Raw genomic sequence first — 23,802 nt, 5'->3', positions numbered from 1 at the left:
CAGGATTGAGGTTGGAGAGCGCAGCGTTACCACAGAGTGCTAATCTGCTACAGCCCTGATAAACAGTGTTGTGTGAATGATGGCTAACTCACAGCGGCTGAGATATTTACTCAAAAGTAATTTCATTTTTTTAATATAAATATAATACGTTAGTTTATTTAATTTGATTGGTCTCCTGGCTCATAGTGAGGAGGACACTTGGGCTCTTCGTCCAGGCCAAAAAAAGGTGACACATCTGAATTACAGATCCTCAGTTCACAGTTAATCTGCAGGCTTCCTCTGCTCTTTATTGACTTCGGTGAACTTTCCCATTGTTCTGTGTGTGTGTGTGTGTGAGAGAGAGAGTGAGAGAGAGAGAACAATTTGGTGCTGGGAGTTTTTAATTTATTTTTAACCCCTAGGGGGCGTTGAAGGCCCACATTGCTCAGTAGCAGGAGCCCTTCTTCACAGCAGCTCTATGACTGAGTGTCACATTTTAAAAGAAATTGGCTGTAGCCAATACAGACACTGCAGGGAGGCAGAGCAGGTCACCTACCGATCGGGAGGTCGGTGGTTCGATCCCTGGCTCCTCCAGTCTGCATGTCAAGTATCCCTGGGCAAGATGCTAACCCCGAGTTGCTCTCCGATGCATCGGTCTGTGGATGTGTGTGAGTGTCGTCAGAAAACACTCGGGTTACAGAAAGTGCTTGTGTGAATGGGTGTGATTGGGTGAATGTGGCATGTTGTATAGAGCGCTTTGAGTACTCCGTGAGAGTAGAAAAAGTGCTCTATAAGAATCAGTCCATGTATTTGGTCTGCAGTACACCATTCATTTTGCCTTAAATGGGCAAAGTCATCTTCCCTCTCTTATCCATATCTCATACATTATCAACTACTCACATTAAACCACTGGTATGATAACAATAAAGCTAATTTATTTCATTGTTTCTTTATTTAAAAATGCTGCCAAGCTAACATTCATACTATTGGTTTGCATCACATCGATGCTGTGGTCACTGCGGTGGCACTACCTTTGATTAAAAGCTGCTCCTGCAGCCACTTTGAGCGGTGATGAGCTGGGTTTGAACACTCAAGTTTGGTTTTTTTATATATATATATATATATATATATATATATATATATATATATATGTGTATATTAGGGGTGCAACGATACTCGTATCGATATTGAACCGTTCGATACAGTGCTTTCGGTTCGGTACGCATATGTATCGAACAATACAACATTTTTAATTTATTTTATCAACTTTCCTTCTGACGATGCTGTCTGTGTTGAGCGCTCAGTGGATCTGCGCTCGACAGTGCAGCCTAGGCGGAGTAGTCGAACGCAGATTCACTGAGCGCAGCGCAAGCTAGGAGACAGAAGCTAAGCTCGTTGCAACATGGCAAATTGAACCTCCCCCACCCTCATTCAGATCTGGCGTTTGGAACTATTTTGGTTTTCATGTGACGTATGACCCTGAAGGTAAGCGCGTCATGGACTAAAGTAAAACAGTATGTCGGATGTGCCAGCAATGCTCAATTACATGGGTGGGAACTAGTGACCGCGGTAAAGTGAGCCGTCATTTGTGAGCCGCGGTCAAGCCAGCCGCCTCTTATCCGCCGCATAAATTTCCTTGCGCTTTTACACCAGTCTTTACGGTAGCGCCTTTTCGCTTTATATCCCGATTGAGAGCCTAGACCCGCGCACACGCGCACGCGCGCGCACACATTACGATGGAACAGCCCAATACAGTCAATACAATTATGTCTATTACAAAAATTCATTAAAAATCATCCTTAGTAGTTGAGGTCCAACTTTCAACAGATTCCTTCTCTGGGAAGCCTACTGTACCTGTGTGCCAAGTTTCATCCAGATTTACTGTAGAATTCCTCAGAAATTAAAGGACATTTATATTCAATGCAATACAGTCAATACACTACAATTATGTCTATTACAAAAATTCATTAAAAATCATCCTTAGTAGTTGAGGTCCAACTGTCAACACATCCCTCCTCTGGGACACCTACTGTACCTGTGTGCCAAGTTTCATCCAGATTTACTGTAGAATTCCTCAGAAATTAAAGGAAACTTATATTCAATGCAATACAGTCAATACACTACAATTATGTCAAATTTCAAAAATTCATTAAAAATCATCCTTAGTAGTTGAGGTCCAACTTTCAACAGATTCCTTCTCTGGGAAGCCTACTGTACCTGTGTCCCAAGTTTCATCCAGATTTACTGTAGAATTCCTCAGAAATTAAAGGAAACTTATATTCAATGCAATACATTCAATACACTACAATTATGTCAAATTTCAAAGATTCATTAAAAATCATCCTTAGTAGTTGAGGTCCAACTTTCAACAGATTCCTTCTCTGGGAAGCCTACTGTACCTGTGTGCCAAGTTTCATCCAGATTTACTGTAAAATTCCTCAGAAATTAAAGGACATTTATATTCAATGCAATACAGTCAATACACTACAATTATGTCAATTACAAAAATTCATTAAAAATCATCCTTAGTAGTTGAGGTCCAACTTTCAACAGATTCCTTCTCTGGGAAGCCTACTGTACCTGTGTGCCAAGTTTCATCCAGATTTACTGTAAAATTCCTCAGAAATTAAAGGACATTTATATTCAATGCAATACAGTCAATACACTACAATTATGTCTATTACAAAAATTCATTAAAAATCATCCTTAGTAGTTGAGGTCCAACTGTCAACACATCCCTCCTCTGGGACACCTACTGTACCTGTGTGCCAAGTTTCATCCAGATTTACTGTAGAATTCCTCAGAAATTAAAGGAAACTTATATTCAATGCAATACAGTCAATACACTACAATTATGTCTATTACAAAAAATCATTAAAAATCATCCTTAGTAGTTGAGGTCCAACTTTCAACACATCCCTCCTCTGGGACACCTACTGTACCTGTGTGCCAAGTTTCATCCAGATTTACTGTAGAATTCCTCAGAAATTAAAGGAAACTTATATTCAATGCAATACAGTCAATACACTACAATTATGTCAAATTTCAAAATTCATTAAAAATCATCCTTAGTAGTTGAGGTCCAACTTTCAACAGATTCCTTCTCTGGGACACCTACTGTACCTGTGTGCCAAGGTTCATCCAGATTTACTGTAAAATTCCTCAGAAATTAAAGGAAACTTATATTCAATGCAATACAGTCAATACACTACAATTATGTCTATTACAAAAAATCATTAAAAATCATCCTTAGTAGTTGAGGTCCAACTTTCAACACATCCCTCCTCTGGGACACCTACTGTACCTGTGTGCCAAGTTTCATCCAGATTTACTGTAGAATTCCTCAGAAATTAAAGGAAACTTATATTCAATGCAATACAGTCAATACACTACAATTATGTCAAATTTCAAAATTCATTAAAAATCATCCTTAGTAGTTGAGGTCCAACTTTCAACAGATTCCTTCTCTGGGACACCTACTGTACCTGTGTGCCAAGGTTCATCCAGATTTACTGTAAAATTCCTCAGAAATTAAAGGAAACTTATATTCAATGCAATACAGTCAATACACTACAATTATGTCAAATTTCAAAAATTCATTAAAAATCATCCTTAGTAGTTGAGGTCCAACTTTCAACAGATTCCTTCTCTGGGAAGCCTACTGTACCTGTGTCCCAAGTTTCATCCAGATTTACTGTCGAATTCCTCAGAAATTAAAGGAAACTTATATTCAATGCAATACAGTCAATACACTACAATTATGTCTATTTCAAAAATTCATTAAAAATCATCCTTAGTAGTTGAGGTCCAACTTTCAACAGATTCCTTCTCTGGGACACCTACTGTACCTGTGTGCCAAGTTTCATCCAGATTTACTGTAAGATTCCTCAGAAATTAAAGGACATGTATATTGAATTCAATACACTTACTTAAATATTGCATCATATTCAAAAATTCATTAAAAATCATCCATAATAGTTGATGTCCAACTTTCAACACCGTCTTACTCTGGGCGACCTACGGTATCTCTGGGCCAAGTTACATCTCAATTCACTGTAATCTTTATCAAAAATTGAAAGAACAATTATATGTCAATGCTGGCTGTGTGCCTTTCAAAGTGACACTAAATAACAGAACTCAGGCACATCAGGGAATAATCCAAAAGGCGGATTTATTAAACAAAAACAACATACAAAATATCCCTAACCCATACTACATAACCTAAAAAGAAACAAAGGGACACTTAGAAGCACAAGAAAACAATACTATACTGAAAGGGCAAGAGACACAGCCCAAACATAATCCACAACTAAAACGCCAAAAGAACAAGTCATCCCACATAGCAGACGGGTGTTGCCTGGATCTAGTGTGAAGCCGGCACTGCTGGCTGACTTCTGGCATGGTAAGATGGCACTGTTTATGTGATGGCATGCTACATCTGGCCTGATTGGGTGAATGTGACATGTTGTATAGAGCACTTTGAGTAATATGGGTGAGTAAAAAGGCGCTATATAAGAATCAGTCCATTCACTGTCTGAACAGAGTTTTGTCATGACAGTTTATTTGATTGTCTTCACTGACTCGCTTTGAAATCCAGATTTTAATTTTGGAATATTAAGTGTACTTGTGGTTCCTATAGAATTTTAAGGTTGAACAGGAATCATCTCTCAGGCCTCTCTTCTGTGGATGCAGCTCACATCATTCTGTACAATACGATAATTTTTAATTCTACAACTGTTTATAACCTGCATATTTCACATTTGTGTATAGCTGTATATCTCATATTTCTGTATAGTTTTTTTAATTTCATATTCTGTATAGTTTTTCATGTTTATATCCTGTTCATAGCCTGTACATACTTATAGTTATAGCATATTCATAACATACCTTCATACCGTGTACATTATAACATACCATAATAGACCCATTTCTGTAATATACTTACATACCTATATTATTGCTAATATATATTGTAATATATCTATATCACGGCTAAAGCACTTCTTGATGGATGCAAACTGCATTTCGTTGCCTTGTACCTGTGACATGTGCAATGACAATAAGGTTGAATTCTATTCTATTCTATATTAATTCAGAAGACAAACACCCGTCTCTGCTTTTGAGATTAGCATTAAAACCCTCAGTTTTGACAAATAATACAGTTAGAGTGGATCAGGTGACCCTGAATCTTCCCTTATTTGTGCTGCAATAAGCCTAGGCTCTTGTGGGCTTCCCATCATGTATGAATTTTTTCCTTCTTTGCTCTTTCTGTGTTTATACACCTCTCTGCATTTAATCATTAGTTAGTATGTATCTCTTGCACAGTATGTTGTTCTGTCTCCTTTTCATCAACCTCAGCCAGTCACAGTAGATGGCTGTCTCTCCTTGAGCCTGTTTCTGCCAGATGTCTCTACCTCTTCAAATGGAGTTTTTCCTTCCCACTCACACTAAATGTTAGCTCATATGGGGTACTTAAATTGTTGGGGCTTTCTTTGTATTATTGTTGTGTTTTTAACCAGCAACATAAAGTGTCTTTAGGTGACTGTTGTTGTGGTTTGGTGCTGTATAAATATAATAGAATAGAATCGAATAGAATAATGTACTTCAGACCGGGAGATTGGCAAAATGTATAAATAGGATGGTGATTAGGGGAATTGGAGACAGCTGTGTAACACAGCAGGGATACATTGGGAATAAGAAGACAATGGAAGTAAGACTCAACACAAGAAAGAGACAAGAGGCCACCAAACTAAAACACAGACTAAGACACACGAGCTTGACACAGACAAAACCAGAAACAGACATGAAGACAAGACTGGCTTTAACACTAGAGTGTTTTCACAAGTGTTCCATCCACTTGTGGAATGCTTAAAAAGAACTACACTTAAAAGCAATATGGAACTGAAAACAAAAGAATACATAATGTAAACATATCATCAAATAATCCAGGACTCACAAACAATGATATGATGAACAGAACTATAAAGAACAAAACTGAGAAATGCTTGGTAAACTGACCAAGGACTATGTCATCATGTCAATTTTTTAATATCATAGTTAATGTGTCCTGATTTGTAGATAGTGCCACCTGACAATTACCAGGAAATCCAACTGGGTGACAAGCCAGAGTTGTTTGCCTACACACCCACTGACTAGAAAAAAGGTCCAGGACTCTTCAAGCTGGGATACAGGCATCAAAGACAAAGATGTAACCAGATAGAAAGTCATCAGGAAGGCATTGCCTGTTGTTGCTGCTGCTGTCAGACTTTTTAATTCATCCACTTGTGTCAGACACATATTGAACAGGAATAAACATGACTCACTGCACTCTCTCACTTTGTATGCCACAATGTTTGCTTAGACACCTGTATGCTTATATTGTTTATTATATCCCAGAAACATTAATCTTAAAACTTGTGTTCCTATGTCTATATATAAGTTTATTTTCATATCTCTATATTAATCTATTTATAGCTCCATTCCCTCACTTCATTTTATACAATTGCTTTGTTCCTGCATGAGAGCTATTTAAAATGGTTTCACACAAAGTGCCTCCAGATGAATACAGAGTAGTTTTGGACAGCAGAGGCTGGAGAATGGTATTGCTCTCTGTGTGAAAAATAACTACTTATTTGAAATGAAGATGAATGTATGTTGTCAAGGCAAAAAAAAGATTTTTCTTTTAAACAGTACATTGCATAATGAGAGTTGGCAGTTCGTCTTGTCACCGGAAGGTTGCTGGTTCGAGCCCCAGCTCCCACAGTCTCGGTCGTTGTGTCAGAAAAGCGGCAGAGCTACGCCAGAATGCTCTTTGTGGACTACAGCTCAGCCTTTAATGCAATCATCCCAGACATCCTCTGCTGACCTTCCACCACTCGCCCATTGAGAGCCTACTAACTTACTGCATCCGAGGATGGTACGGCAGCTGCACTAAGGCGGATAGCGAGTCAGTGAAGACAATCAAATATGCTGTCATGACAAAACTCTGTTCAGACAGTGAATGGACTGATTCTTATATAGCGCCTTTTTACTCACCCATATTACTCAAAGTGCTCTATACAACATGTCACATTCACCCAATCAGGCCAGATGTAGCATGCCATCACATAAACAGTGCCATCTTACCATGCCAGAAGTCAGCCAGCAGTGCCGGCTTCACACCAGATCCAGGCAACACCCGTCTGCTATGTGGGATGACTTGTTCTTTTGGCGTTTTAGTTGTGGATTATGTTTGGGCTGTGTCTCTTGCCCTTTCAGTATAGTATTGTTTTCTTGTGCTTCTAAGTGTCCCTTTGTTTCTTTTTAGGTTATGTAGTATGGGTTAGGGATATTTTGTATGTTGTTTTTGTTTAATAAATCCGCCTTTTGGATTATTCCCTGATGTGCCTGAGTTCTGTTATTTAGTGTCACTTTGAAAGGCACACAGCCAGCATTGACATATAATTGTTCTTTCAATTTTTGATAAAGATTACAGTGAATTGAGATGTAACTTGGCCCAGAGATACCGTAGGTCGCCCAGAGTAAGACGGTGTTGAAAGTTGGACATCAACTATTATGGATGATTTTTAATGAATTTTTGAATATGATGCAATATTTAAGTAAGTGTATTGAATTCAATATACATGTCCTTTAATTTCTGAGGAATCTTACAGTAAATCTGGATGAAACTTGGCACACAGGTACAGTAGGTGTCCCAGAGAAGGAATCTGTTGAAAGTTGGACCTCAACTACTAAGGATGATTTTTAATGAATTTTTGAAATAGACATAATTGTAGTGTATTGACTGTATTGCATTGAATATAAGTTTCCTTTAATTTCTGAGGAATTCGACAGTAAATCTGGATGAAACTTGGGACACAGGTACAGTAGGCTTCCCAGAGAAGGAATCTGTTGAAAGTTGGACCTCAACTACTAAGGATGATTTTTAATGAATTTTTGAAATTTGACATAATTGTAGTGTATTGACTGTATTGCATTGAATATAAGTTTCCTTTAATTTCTGAGGAATTTTACAGTAAATCTGGATGAACCTTGGCACACAGGTACAGTAGGTGTCCCAGAGGAGGAATCTGTTGAAAGTTGGACCTCAACTACTAAGGATGATTTTTAATGAATTTTGAAATTTGACATAATTGTAGTGTATTGACTGTATTGCATTGAATATAAGTTTCCTTTAATTTCTGAGGAATTCTACAGTAAATCTGGATGAAACTTGGCACACAGGTACAGTAGGTGTCCCAGAGGAGGGATGTGTTGAAAGTTGGACCTCAACTACTAAGGATGATTTTTAATGATTTTTTGTAATAGACATAATTGTAGTGTATTGACTGTATTGCATTGAATATAAGTTTCCTTTCATTTCTGAGGAATTCGACAGTAAATCTGGATGAAACTTGGGACACAGGTACAGTAGGCTTCCCAGAGAAGGAATCTGTTGAAAGTTGGACCTCAACTACTAAGGATGATTTTTAATGAATTTTTGAAATTTGACATAATTGTAGTGTATTGACTGTATTGCATTGAATATAAGTTTCCTTTAATTTCTGAGGAATTCTACAGTAAATCTGGATGAAACTTGGCACACAGGTACAGTAGGTGTCCCAGAGACGGAATCTGTTGAAAGGTGGACCTCAACTACTAAGGATGATTTTTAATGAATTTTTGAAATTTGACATAATTGTAGTGTATTGACTGTATTGCATTGAATATAAATGTCCTTTAATTTCTGAGGAATTCTACAGTAAATCTGGATGAAACTTGGCACACAGGTACAGTAGGTGTCCCAGAGGAGGGATGTGTTGAAAGTTGGACCTCAACTACTAAGGATGATTTTTAATGAATTTTTGAAATGTACATAATTGTAGTGTATTGACTGTATTGCATTGAATATAAATGTCCTTTAATTTCTGAGGAATTTTACAGTAAATCTGGATGAAACTTGGCACACAGGTACAGTACGTGTCCCAGAGGAGGGATGTGTTGAAAGTTGGACCTCAACTACTAAGGATGATTTTTAATGAATTTTTGAAATTTGACATAATTGTAGTGTATTGACTGTATTGCATTGAATATAAATGTCCTTTATTTTCTGAGGAATTTTACAGTAAATCTGGATGAACCTTGGCACACAGGTACAGTAGGTGTCCCAGAGAAGGAATGTGTTGAAAGGTGAACCTCAACTACTAAGGATGATTTTTAATGAATTTTTGAAATGTACATAATTGTAGTGTATTGACTGTATTGCATTGAATATAAATGTCCTTTAATTTCTGAGGAATTTTACAGTAAATCTGGATGACACTTGGCACACAGGTACAGTAGATGTCCCAGAGGAGGGATGTGTTGAAAGTTGGACCTCAACTACTAAGGATGATTTTTAATGAATTTTTGAAATTTGACATAATTGTAGTGTATTGACTGTATTGCATTGAATATAAATGTCCTTTAATTTCTGAGGAATTCTACAGTAAATCTGGATGAAACTTGGCACACAGGTACAGTAGGCTTCCCAGAGAAGGAATCTGTTGAAAGTTGGACCTCAACTACTAAGGATGATTTTTAATGAATTTTTGAAATTTGACATAATTGTAGTGTATTGACTGTATTGCATTGAATATAAGTTTCCTTTAATTTCTGAGGAATTCTACAGTAAATCTGGATGAAACTTGGCACACAGGTACAGTAGGTGTCCCAGAGGAGGGATGTGTTGAAAGTTGGACCTCAACTACTAAGGATGATTTTTAATGAATTTTTGAAATTTGACATAATTGTAGTGTATTGACTGTATTGCATTGAATATAAATGTCCTTTAATTTCTGAGGAATTCTACAGTAAATCTGGATGAAACTTGGCACACAGGTACAGTAGGTGTCCCAGAGGAGGGATGTGTTGAAAGTTGGACCTCAACTACTAAGGATGATTTTTAATGAATTTTTGAAATGTACATAATTGTAGTGTATTGACTGTACTGCATTGAATATAAATGTCCTTTAATTTCTGAGGAATTTTACAGTAAATCTGGATGAAACTTGGCACACAGGTACAGTAGGTGTCCCAGAGGAGGGATGTGTTGAAAGTTGGACCTCAACTACTAAGGATGATTTTTAATGAATTTTTGAAATTTGACATAATTGTAGTGTATTGACTGTATTGCATTGAATATAAGTTTCCTTTAATTTCTGAGGAATTCTACAGTAAATCTGGATGAAACTTGGCACACAGGTACAGTAGGTGTCCCAGAGGAGGGATGTGTTGAAAGTTGGACCTCAACTACTAAGGATGATTTTTAATGAATTTTTGTAATAGACATAATTGTATTGACTGTATTGGGCTGTTCCATCGTAATGTGTGCGCGCGTGTGCGCGGGTCTAGGCTCTCAATCGGGATATAAAGCGAAAAGGCGCTACCGTAAAGACTGGTGTAAAAGCGCAAGGAAATTTATGCGGCGGATAAGAGGCGGCTGGCTTGACCGCGGCTCACAAATGACGGCTCACTTTACCGCGGTAACTAGTGCGTTAGCGCAGTTAGCTTGTTAACGTGTTGGCCGTCCAGCCCCACGCACGGGGCGATCCGCGGTAGCTCGTTAACGGAGATTTGCCGTGTTGTGGCGTTAACGTCATTTCAGATTAACGCTGACAGCACTAGTGGGAACACAACGAATATGACTGCACATTTACTCCGACATCATCCTCGTGCAAAGACAAGTGGAAGCAGACAAAAACAACAAGCCGAGTCATTTAGACAGCCGTTAGCACATGATTCTCCTTATGGGGACCTGATATGTTTAATATGCTGCTGAGAATATAGCCCAGAAGAAGCGTATAGTATAGCTTTTATTTTGGAAAGAGCCATTTCTCTATAATAAACTCTCTTTTCCAAAGATGAGTGATTTCTCCATCAGATAGATTTATTATTTTATTTTATTACTTTGTTGTTTCAGCAACACAAAATTTAAAAACTGTACTTTTGAGTTAAAATCCATATTTATAATTTTAATAAATGACAAATTAAAAAGGCATGAACATTTTTTTTTTGTATCGAAAAAATATCGAACCGTGACACCAAAGTATCTAACCGAACCGTGAATTTTGTGTATCGTTGCACCCCTAATAAATAAAAAAATAAAAAAAAAATTTTATTTCTTTATTTATTAGGGGTGCAACGATCACCTCAAGGCACTTTATATTGTAGATTAAAAACCCTGCAGTAATAAAGAGAAAAGCCCAACCATCAGACCGAACCCCTGTGAGCAGCACTTGGCAACAGTGGGAAGAAAAAAACTCCCTTTTAACAGGAAGGAACCTCCAGCAGAACTAGTCTCGGCCATCCTTCTCCGGCTCTGCAGGTGGTGGTCGAAGCTTTCCTTGCAGGCAGCTCAGGGGGAGACGACCTTAGTGATAGATGTAGCGATGCTGAATGAGTGCAACGTCAGGACGAAGGGAAGAAAAGAGAGAAGATGTGGAGGGTGAAGGTAACAGTGGTCCCCGTGGTAATCGGAGCACTCAGTGCAGCGACTGTAAACTAGGCGAGCGGCGGTGTCTCGTTCACTAGTGGCATATCGCTTGATGTCATCCATGTAGAGGGAGGTGACTGCTGATCTCACTGAGGGGGTCGGGCCTGCGCAGGACAACATGTGGACAGAGCATCTCCGTAGTAGATCTGCACTTGATGGTGACTTGTGCCCTTCTTAAACACACTTCTTAACTTAAAACGGACCAGAATTATTAAGATATACCACTGTGTCACAAATTTAGAGGATCATCATTTAGCTTGGAGAAATAGTTTGTTGCTTTATAAGAAAGCCCTCCGCAAAGCCAGAACAGCTTACTACTCATCACTGATTGAAGAAAATAAGAACAACCCCAGGTTTCTCTTCAGCACTGTAGCCAGGCTGACAAAAAGTCAGAGCTCTTTTGAGCCAACCATCCCTTTAACGTTAACTAGTGATGACTTCATGAACTTCTTCACAAATAAAATTTTTATCATTAGAGAAAAAATTACCAATAATCATCCCACAGATGTAATATTATCTACAGCTACTCTTAGTTCCATTGATGTTAAGTTAGACTCTTTTTTTCCAATCGATCTTTCTGAGTTAACTTCAATAATTACTTCCTCCAAACCATCAACGTGTCTTTTAGACCCCATTCCTACAAAACTGCTCAAAGAAGTCCTGCCATTGATTAATTCTTCGATCTTATATATGATCAACCTATCTCTAATAATCGGCTATGTACCACAGGCCTTCAAGGTGGCTGCAGTTAAACCTTTACTCAAAAAGCCATCTCTAGACCCAGCAGTCTTAGCTAATTATAGGCCAATCTCCAACCTTCCTTTCATATCAAAAATCCTTGAAAGAGTAGTTGTCAAACAGCTAACAGATCATCTGCAGAGGAATGGTTTATTTGAAGAGTTTCAGTCAGGTTTCAGAGTTCATCACAGCACAGAAACAGCTTTAGTGAAGGTTACAAATGATCTTCTTATGGCCTCTGACAGTGGACTCATCTCTGTGCTTGTCCTTCTTGACCTTAGTGCAGCATTCGATACTGTTGACCATAATATCCTATTAGAGCGATTAGAACATGCTGTAGGTATTACAGGTACTGCACTGCAGTGGTTTGTATCATATCTATCTAATAGACTCCAATTTGTGCATGTAAATGGAGAGTCCTCTTCACACACTGAGGTTAATTATGGAGTTCCACAGGGTTCAGTGCTAGGACCAATTCTGTTTACATTATACATGCTTCCCCTAGGCAGCATCATTAGAAGACATAGCATACATTTTCACTGCTATGCAGATGACACCCAGCTCTATCTGTCCATGAAGCCAGATAACACACACCAATTAGTTAAACTGCAGGAATGTCTTAAAGACATAAAGACTTGGATGGCCGCTAACTTTCTGCTTCTTAACTCAGATAAAACTGAGGTCATTGTACTCGGCGCTGAAAAGCTTAGAAATATGGTATCTAACCAGATTCTTACTCTGGATGGCATTACCTTGGCCTCCAGTAACACTGTGAGGAACCTTGGAGTCATTTTTGACCAGGATATGTCCTTCAACGCACATATTAAACAAATATGTAAGACTGCGTTCTTCCATTTGCGCAACATCTCTAAAATTAGAAATATCCTGTCTCAGAGTGACGCTGAAAAACTAGTTCATGCATTTATTACTTCCAGGCTAGACTACTGCAATTCATTATTATCAGGATGTCCAAAAAACTCACTGAAAAGCCTTCAGTTAATCCAAAATGCTGCAGCAAGAGTACTGACAGGGACTAGAAAGAGAGAGTATATTTCTCCTGTTTTGGCTTCCCTTCATTGGCTTCCTGTTAAATCCAGAATTGAATTCAAAATCCTGCTCCTCACATACAAGGTCTTAAATAATCAGGCCCCATCTTATCTTAATGACCTTGTAGTACCATATCACCCTATTAGAGCACTTCGCTCTCGCTCTGCAGGCCTACTTGTTGTTCCTAGAGTATTTAAAAGTAGAATGGGAGGGAGAGCCTTCAGTTTTCAGGCCCCTCTTCTGTGGAACCAGCTTCCAGTTTGGATTCAGGAGACAGACACTATCTCTACTTTTAAGATTAGGCTTAAAACCTTCCTTTTTGCTAAAGCATATAGTTAGGGCTGGACCAGGTGACCCTGAATCCTCCCTTAGTTATGCTGCAATAGATGTAGGCTGCCGGGGGATTCCCATGATGCATTGAGTTTTTCCTTTCCAGTCACCTTTCTCACTAACTATGTATTAACAGACCTCTCTGTATTGAATCGTATCTGTTATTAATCTCTGTCTCTCTTCCACAGCATGTCTTTATCCTGTCTTCCTTCTCTCACCCCAACCGGTCGCAGCAGATGGCCGCCCCTCCCTGAGCCTGGTTCTGCCGGAGGTTTCTTCCTGTTAAAAGGGAGTTTTTCCTTCCCACTGTCGCCAAAGTGCTTGCTCATAGGGGGTCATATGATTGTTGGGCTTTTCTCTGTATCTATGAAGCGCCTTGAGGCGACATTTGTTGTGATTTGGCGCTATATAAATAAAATTGAATTGAATTGAATTGAATTGAATTGGTTGTGCATAAGTCCTAAAGGAATTTAAACTACTGACAGTCTGTAAAATAAAACCTGATGTCCTCTCTTCTGTATTCAACACAGGAGGCCAAGGCCGGATTCCTGAAATGGGTCCAGGCGCATGCAGAACTCAACGGTGTCCTTACGTTGTCCAAGGCCTCCCTCGTCGTGATGTCTGGTTCAGACCTTCAGGATGCTCTTTTGCTGCCTAAAGGCTCTGTGGCCCTGCTCACTAATTCTGCAGAGTCGCAGAGCTGGGCCCACTTTAGTATGGAGACCTACAGCAAGAACCTGAAGACCAAGCAGCTGGGTCACACTGTGCTGTTTGCCGAAATCGTCACCTCTACCATGGATCTATTAGAAGGGTAACACGTGTTTCTAAGAATCTGTTTAATGTTTGAAATGTGGGCCAGCAGGAGTTTATTCTAACAGTGAAATATCCAAGTAGCTCTGAGATGAGACTGCGGCAGTATGGGCTGCAGCTTTACAGCCGGGGTGTCGAACTCCAGGCCTCGAGGGCCGGTGTCCTGCAGGTTTTAGATCTCACCTTGGGTCAACACCTGAATTAGTTCATTCAACTTGAGGAGGTCATTTAGGCATTTAAATCAGGTGTGTTGGATCAAGGACACGTCTAAGACCTGCAGGACACCGGCCCTCGAGGCTTTACACCAGGGGTGTCGAACTCCAGGCCTCGAGGGCCAGTGTCCTGCAGGTTTGAAGTTCTCCAGAGGCCTGGTAATGAACTGATCATTTGAATCAGGTGTGTTGACCCAGGGTGAGATCTAAAACCTGCAGGACACCGGCCCTCGAGGCTTTACACCATAACATAATCTTATTTAGACTGCTCGAGCAAAACGTACAAACTATGGAGTTGCATTATGTGTAAAGTCTTCTCCGGCACATCCTAGAGATGCCTCCTGATGGAGGTAACGTCCAGTCCAGTCCATGTGTTATGTGTCATGCTCCCTGACCTGTCCTTTCACAGGATGAGCCTGTGTTACTGACCCATATATGCCTACAGTATGGGTCAGTGTTTACACGTTGTAGCCCATAACGCTGCCATACAGGTCAGCTGATCTTGTTCTTCACCCTGTTATGTCCATCAGTGTGGAGCAGGCTAAATCGAGACTCATCACACCACACGAGTTGTTGCCACGGCCCCAGGGTCCAGTCTCTATGCGTCCCAGCAAACTGAAATTTGTTTCCAATAAGTCTTACTGATAGTTTTTGTGCGGCAGTGCAACAGTTCAGTGTTTGTCCCTTGAGTTCTCGGCACATAGCTTTGAGTCCTGTATCCAGGTGTTTCCAGGTATTATTGCATTGCACATTTCTTACCTCGTATTTAGTAGAGTCGGTTTCTTTCTTGATGCAGGCCAGTAATTTGACCCATCTGAAACAGCTCGATGTTTTTCCACTAGCAGGTCTTCCATGAAAACATGTTGGGTTGTTTAAGGAATGAGAAGTTGCCCATTTCCTGATTTTGGATAAATCCAAACAAAACATACAATAATTAGTAGTTCTTATTAATTTCCTTGGTCCAGATGGAGACTTGTTTGGGGGCTGGGCAGTGTTGGGCATGATCATGATAATGAAGTGCTAGTTGGAGCAGCTTCATTCATTAAATGTTAATAAATAGGCAAATGAAGCAGAAAAAGATTATCACAGCGGTTTCTGTAAATTCATATACAAGCTCGTATGTGGAGAGTGAGATCAGGTCTTTACATGGAAATTCAAACATGGTTCGAAAATCTTTTCTTGTTACTGAGCCAAACACATCAATCCCAGAGAAACCCATGGTTGGGTTGTCTTTTTATGGCTAAATTGGTAAATGGATTTCAGGGTATGTTGATGCACAAATTTGCATATTTAAGAGAGAAAATGGATATTTCTTCCAACCTTGCTGAGAGTTCTTGATGGCAAACACAAATTTTCAGGAGCAAGTAGTCATAGAAAGTACAGAACCTTTAGATTACATTTTAAATCACAAAAATAAAGCAGGTCTTGAAATGTATGTCAGATCAGATGAACACCAACACATCACACGTGTGTCATTATTTCTATTCATTGTCTGTTTTTCATGCTTGGGGCTGTAGTCTGTCCCAGCTGTCGGTGTTTATCTGACACTTTGTCAAAATGTAGAAGCAATGTGTGAAAACCTAATAACTTCCTGTTACATGCCCAAGCCTAAAAGGCATTGAGAGGGTAAGTAGCAGAAATCAGATGCGCTAATTGCTAATCCATCCATCCATCCATTCGCTTCCGCTTATCCTTTTCAGGGTCGCGGGGGGCGCTGGAGCCTATCCCAGCTGTCATAGGGCGAGAGGCGGGGTACACCCTGGACAGGTCGCCAGTCTGTCGCAGGGCCAACACACAGGGACAGACAACCATTCGCACTCACATTCACTCGCACATTCACACCTAGTGACAATTTGGATTATCCAATTAACCTATCCCCACAAGCTGCATGTCTTTGGACGGTGGGAGGAAGCCGGAGTACCCGGAGAGAACCCACGCAAACACGGGGAGAACATGCAATTGCTAATCAAATGCATTAATTGATCATCATCAGTGTGAGCACTGCTATAAAAGCAGGAGTTTTGGCAGTTTGCTGGTCTCGAGTGAGGTGGAAGGAGGAAAAAGGCCAGCAATGATCTTAAAAAGTAACTCTCTTCTGGGAAGCGATAGAAGGCCATTTGCAAACAATCTGCGGTACAAAACACTATTTACAATTAGAAGACATACAGCTGCCAGTCTTTACAGGAGACAACCCGATGTCACCCTAGTCTCAGACCATGAAACACTCAGATCTCAGACTCTACAGGTATCAGGCAGCATATTAAAGTTTATTATAGTACCATTAGAGAAAGATTTAACACGTTGGGCTTGTTTGGAAGGGTTGAAATCCTCTTCTCTGTAAAAAGAACAACACCACAGCTCAGGCTCACGAAGTTGCACCTGAACGAACGACCGTACTTCTGTACCAGTGTCCTTTGGATGGACGAGACCAAATATGAGATGTTTGAGCGTAATGCACAGTAGCACGTTTGGTGGAAACCAAACAGCGTACCAGCACCAATGGTGCCAGTGGTGAGCACAGTGGTACCAATGGTGCCAGTGGTGAGCACAGTGGTAGAGCGATGATGGTTTGACCTTGTTCTGCAGCCAGAGGGCCTGGGCAGTCATGTGACAGACTGAAGTCGTACAGAAATGATTACTTCAAGTTATTTCTGCTTCACGTGGTTCATACATGGGTTCTGCATTTGTTAAGTCGATAATGATTTAAATCTAACCTCAGATGTAAAACACACAGTTTTACATCTGAGGTTAGGTTTAAATAATTTAAGCATATGCATGAAAGCTTAGAATTAAGACAGAGTGTACTTCCTTTAAACTCTGACTGTGCATGTTGTTTCTGTCATGATGGGTTGCACAGAACACACCCTTGCAGCTAACATTAAAATCACCAGCTAGTTTTGTGTTTTAGCTCAGTTTGGATGTTGCCTGCAGACATGAGCACTGAAGCTTTGCTGGTGTGCTGTGGAGTACGCCAGATTGTGGGTCAGATGTACCTGCACATCCTGTGCATGCTCAGTCAAACTGAAGTCTGGGGAGGTCAAGATAACACCTTGGGCTCATTGGTTTCTGCAGCACACATGTGGGGGGGTTTGACATGGCAATGAGGTGTGTGTTGTGTTTGGACCAAAGATTAGGTGAGTGGTACTATCATAGTGATATCAGCATGATTACCAGGACCCAACGTGCTGTTTTTGGAGTTGCCAGTGCTCCCAGTGGCTTATAGCTGAAGATCCTGTGAACACAAAGCTTTTCACTCGCTCTCCTGTGACCTGACTGAGATTAGGAATCAACCCCTGGCTAACAACACTGCACTAACTGTGCTGACATTTAATATCAGCTGTTAGTTACACACTAAAATACATCTTACAGTGCAGACACAGCTTTAACAAGGCCCAGACCGCCAACCTTGCACATGCATATATGCATGTCATGCATGCGATACATGTTGAATAAGCAAAGGCATAATGGAGGACAGACCAGTGGATGTCTCAGTCTCTCCATGATGTTCACTCACTAGTTGGTCAAAGTGCCTCTTTATGAACATTTGACAGCAAACAACGGAGAGAAAAAAGATAAGACAAAGTTTTCAAATGCATGTAGTGTTTCGTACTGGATCTGGGCTGGAACTAATTTAATGCCCAAGTGACCTCACTGGAGCAAAGGCAAGTTGCACCTAATAGACTTCTTTGTCTGCATCCACACATGTGACTGAGAGTGGCTGTTGAGCGGGTCGATGAGGCAGCAGGTGGGAGCAATTAAAACTGTCATAAAGTTTGAAAAATGGATGGTAGAGCGGCGCTGAGCTGATTGGAACAGACAGTGTTGTCATTAAGGTTATGCAGAAACTAAAGTGGGGTGAATAAGTAGGCCATACAACCCCAAACGTGTTGCTGCAGTTTGATTTCACTGCTAATGTTTGAGTTTCCAGATGTTTCTCTGGAGTGGCCTTGATTAATGTTATTATTAAGGAATGCCTGTTCTATTTCTCCGAGCATTTGTGTTTTTTAAGTAGTCGTGATCCTTATTATTTCAAGAGAAAACCACTTTTTGAGGGGGGAGAGCTGACAGTTTTAAACTGTTGTAGAGAAACATGGGTAAACTGGTGTGGAGCCTCCATGGATCAGGCTTTCTCCAGTTCAACACAAACTGGTGGGGACTTTGTTTTCCTCAAGCTCTTCAACTTTCAGTTACTTTAAAGTAGATTTCAGTTAGAAAGCAGTCTCTGCTTTTTCAATGGCCGTTTCATTTTGTCTGTCGCGTCTGTTCATCTGGTGATAACTTTGCTTTGCCATCAGATGACGTATCCTTTAACTCCCTTTACTAAACCTTAGAGGTTCAGCATTGTATTCATCTGTTGGCTCATTGGTCCCAAGGTGCTCTGTGTTCAGTAGTGATGTGTGGATCGATCCTGAAATATCGATTCCTCCGATACCGTCATTTATATTCTAGAATCAATTCTCACATTAAAATATCGATATTTTAGTAATTTAGGGTAAATTTGTAGTTTTTCATTAACAGGAACACAGCGGAAAGAAACTATATCATTCGGATTGTCTACAATTAGAAGGAACTACTTCCTCTTCCGCCTTTCATAGTCATGTGTGAAACACGGCTGTATAAATGTGGCAGCCTCTGGCGTGCGCACTCACAACAAAGGCTGAGTGTGATTGGAGTCATGTGTGGACGTGTTTTACCTCCACAAACAGCCGAGACGTGGTTTGCGATACATGTGGCAAGAAAGTGAGGCGCTGTGGCAACACCACAAATTTGTCAAACACCTCAGAGTAAATCATATCACAGGATATGACGAGCGTATGTTGAGACGAAGTGAAGAGGAGAGGGACAGGTGCTGCCAGGGCGAGACAGACGTCTCTCACGGAGTCCTTTAGTGCTGCAGGCAGGCAACGTGTTCAAATAACTTCAGATTTTTATTTCTGTGATGAACTCTGCATTATTAAGTGATAAGAACAAGTAACCTGATGTCCTGTAATCATGATGACGCTATAATTTGAGATACAATAAACATGCTCATGTGCTTACCCAAATACTTTGTTGAGGTGTCATCCTCACGCTTTATCAGCGTGACGTTCCTCAGTGTCTCTTTTGCTTGAGGCTGCTCATCTTCTCGGGCATTTCTCCTCTTCCTTCTGGCTGCTGGCTCATGGTGTATCACCTGTGATTGGACTCGCTCTCGCTTTTTGTGGAGATATGGAGATGTTTAAGAGAGGGAGCAGTGGAATTTTTAACAACACTGTTGGCAATATGGTGCCAAGAAAGTAACTGAGTACTGCATCAGGAAGTCAGGAGTGGCAGAGAAGTGAGGGCTGTGGAGGACATGTAGGAGTGACCGGGTGGAGACGAGGGGTCAGAAGGATCGCAGCAAGAGTGAAAGGGAAGGTTTACAAGATGGGAGTGAGATGTGAGGGGTGTACGCTACGAACAAAGCTCAGCACATCCAGGCTTTCTTTGAATTAGCGAAACCTGTTTATTTCTGATCATCAGAGCAGTGAAATTGGACCCATTGAAACATTGAAGCTTGCTGTCCCACAGCCATTCACACACATGTTGTTTGAACATGGCGTGTTCCACTGTTCATAATCAAAACATGCTGAGCACAGATCATAAAAGTAAGAAATACTTGTGTGTAGTTCAGAGTGAATAACAGCGTCGCTGTTACAGAGGCGAGAACGTGTGTTTAAACTAGAGCTGCAGCTGTAGTCTGCTTTCAGACATTTACTTTGTTTGGCTAGCTGAGTATTTTTGCACAGATATGTTGTTGTTCCTGATGTTTTATTGTTCATGATAAGAAACCTTTATGGATTAGTGAGGATATTAAGGGACTGCTTTCTCATTCCCCACAGTTGTGTTTGTTTAACAAAAGTTTGAAGAGACGAATTTCAGATGTTAGAGTCCTTTGAAGTGACAATGACGGAGCTTTTCTTCTGTCAGAAGGAGGATTATGCATTGCCACAAATGCTAATAGACACAGACGGTCTGAAAGCAAAGTTCCTGTCGGTCGGCGCTGCCTCGAACTGAATAGCTGATGAAAACGCAGGTTTAGCTGCTTGAATGGAGAGTCTTGAAGCTGAGGCTCAATGGCTGGCAGGCTGTGTGTTTGTTCAGGGTATTAATGCTTTGTCTGGCTGTGAGCAGCTAATTACAGTCAGCGCTGAGACACAGGACGGTGTTTTCACAAGGTCACACCACACTGGGATCTCATTGTGTCAGTGAGAAGCTTCACACTGCAGTTTCTCTTTTCTCACTTTTGAATTTGTTTATAGAGTTTTATTAAAGGGAGGGGTTGTACGTGGGAAGATGTTTTCTGTTGGGAGATGACATGAAAGTCTCACTGATGTCACCTTTGTTTCAGTGTAAAAATGTGCTCTTTTATTTACTTGTTCCTCAGCAGTTTGTGTGTTAGTTTGACATTTGTTACATTTTAACAAAAGCTTTCATTTAATTTTTTTTTTTTTGGGGGGGGGGATAGAGAGAGATCAGTAGATCGTACGGTTACACTGTAACCTTGGTTCTCTGAGTGAGAGACTATCTCTCGAGTCCGCTACATCTTCCACATGTATGGGGTGTGACCCCCGCTGGGTCATGGTGTGTGGACACTTCTGCTAGCCTGGACACGGCCCACAGCTTGCATATAAAACAGCTGCACAGATGTGAAACCGCTGGTGGTTTGATCGGCACATGATGTCTCCGAGAGGCCTGAAGGTGGAGAGTTAGTTCTCAGTCAGAGAACCAAGGTTACAATGTAACCGTTCTCTATCATATCGAGGCGATCTCTCCAGCCCGTTTCATCTCCCACATGTACGGGCTAACTCTGAGTCACCCCGCGAGGAGACGGTGCAACCGAACCCTGAGTGAACTATACCAATGAACTATTTAGAGATGTACACATATACATGCTACCCCGCAGCATCAGGGAGGCTGCTGAGACATTCTCCCAACAGCAGACCCAACCACGACGCACACACAGGACCACACACACACAATCGGTCACACGTGCTCACTCTCAAGTGTAGATCAACCGGTTTCACATCTGCACAGCTGTTTTGTACGTAAGCTGTGGGCCGGGTACTGAGCCTGGTTCTGCTGGAGGTTTCTTCCTGTTTAAAAAGGGTTTTTTCTTCCTACTTTTGCCAAATGCTTGCTCACAGGGTTTCATCTGATTGTTGGGTTTTTCTGTAAATAAGAGGAGTAAAAGTTTAAAGATAAGATAACTCTTTATTGTCATTGAACAGTCAGACATAGTACAATAGTACAATGAAACTGGAAAACTGTCCCACATCGGCACTGTGTACAACATGACACAGTAACTTAAGAAGTGAAGATGAAAACACTGTTAAACCATTGCAAACATTGTAAGACTGTGACATTGGACTTGTTCTAATCAAATCTTCCGTATGTTGTTTCCTGTCATTATTTTCCTCATAGTTGATTGTTAGTGTGGGTGTTGATGGGACTGGTGGGCGTATTAGTAAGCAGTTGGTGTTTTGTTAAGGTTTGTTAACGTGCTGAAGTGTTTATTGGTGGAAAACATGAGAGGCTACGAGAGGCCACTCAGCTAGCCTGGAGAGCATAATGATTCTTTTCCTGCTGTGCTGAACTTGATCCCTGGGTCTGCAGCAACGCTGACTACATGTTCACGTCTTTGTAAGAACTTGGACATGAAAACCCAAGGGTCCACTTTTTGCTCTTGTATTATATTTCCCTTATTTTTCAGTCAAAAGCTGACATGCATAAATGAAGAGAAGCAGTAGTGGATTTGCACTTGTGGTCATAAAGAGTCAGTTTTCATTGTTCTGTGTATTTTTGAATAACGCAGTTTAAAACCATTGGCTTTGTAGAAACGACTGTGAAATTGCAGCCTCTGTAAATAATGTTAGAAAATGGTGTTTCGGTGTAAGAGTCACACAAGTAGGAAAAATCTGTGAACAAAAAAACAACCTCAGATTGTTTTTCCAGTTGTCCACTCACCGTTTGTTTGGACAAGCAATCGAACTTCCAGGCTAACGGTGTGTGTGTGGGACGAGGTCCTGTTTCCTGTGAACAGTACACGCTGCACAACGGCTGTGGTGGAAACAACACGGATTCCTCTTCTGTGGCAACAGGTTAGACCATAAAAATCAAATTGCCCTAGTTGACCTTGCATGCTCCACCTGCAATTATAAAAAATTGGAAGCAGATGCCTAAACGTCCACAGCGTCGTATTTGGAGAAACATATGGAGGCGTGTTTGACTCAGTCCTGTGCTGGGGAATCCAGCGCAACGCAAGCCATCCTGCAGGAAAGATGGCACCAAGAAGCTCGGTGTTGCTTAAAGAAATACTTATCAGGCTCTCTGTGATGATTCTGAACAAAAACGATGGCTGCACTAGTCAGTGATGACAGAAACAGAAACGAGGAGCCGCTGGAGGGTCTTTAAGTTTAAGCAGAGGTCAGCTGCAATTAGCTGTTTCAGTGATGAAGTCAAAACAGCACCAAACCTGCAGAGGTGTGTACACTAGTGTGTGTGAAGCCCATAGCTGTGCATGGAGCAAATCATGATTTGTTCATGATTGCAAACCCGTGTCTGTTGCATCCATTTAAAGCATGCAGCAGACACGAGTTTGCAGTGTGTGAGTGCAAAGGAAGAAGGAAATCAAGCTGAAGGTAAAAACTAGCTGCAGGTAGAGTCGCGTAGTCCAACCTGCTCTTTATGCACCAGAAACACGCTCCGTTGTGACATGCTGTGTACAGACTGATTTGCATCCCATTCATTTTAAGGCGCTGACTCTAATGGATTGTTGAGCATTGCTGGCCTTTCCACACCAGGCAGTCAGCAAGGCAAGGTCGTCGGTGCCTCAGCTGGCCGCTAGTAATGGAGCAGCCCTCTCTCATTGATCACTTCCAATAATGCTATTTGGAAATGATAATTTCTGCTGCTCCAGAGTATACAGGATTAGCTCAATTAATCACATTTACAGATTAGTTTGTCCTCCCTTATTGATCATCCCTTTGTTGCTGCACCAGCATCAATGCAAACACGTTTATCTACTGCAAATCCTCTTTTTAAAATGAGCATTGATGGCAGGAATAATCTTTTCATCTGGGATGCTTTAATCTGGGAAGTAAGTGGCGAGTGATGTGGACCTGGGCGGCTGGTGGCAACGTTGGAGGATGCAAT

General features: G+C 40.9%; 1 protein-coding gene across 2 annotated transcripts in view; it reads left to right on the top strand.

The window, feature by feature from the left end:
- Positions 1–23,802, top strand: part of hlcs (holocarboxylase synthetase (biotin-(proprionyl-CoA-carboxylase (ATP-hydrolysing)) ligase)) — a 60,601-nt gene that overhangs the window by 14,532 nt on the left and 22,267 nt on the right. For both annotated transcript variants that reach the window (XM_085173648.1, XM_085173647.1), the window contains exon 6: positions 14,137–14,417. In XM_085173648.1, coding sequence (XP_085029774.1) covers positions 14,137–14,417 — 281 coding nt within the window. The remainder of the gene's footprint in view (positions 1–14,136; positions 14,418–23,802) is intronic.

This window comes from Neolamprologus multifasciatus, chromosome 10 (assembly GCF_963576455.1).
Source record: "Neolamprologus multifasciatus chromosome 10, fNeoMul1.2, whole genome shotgun sequence".
In the NCBI taxonomy this organism is placed as follows: Eukaryota; Metazoa; Chordata; class Actinopteri; order Cichliformes; family Cichlidae; genus Neolamprologus; species Neolamprologus multifasciatus.
Note: the sequence above shows the minus strand (reverse complement) of the source record. Positions and strands in the feature narration are given on the sequence as shown.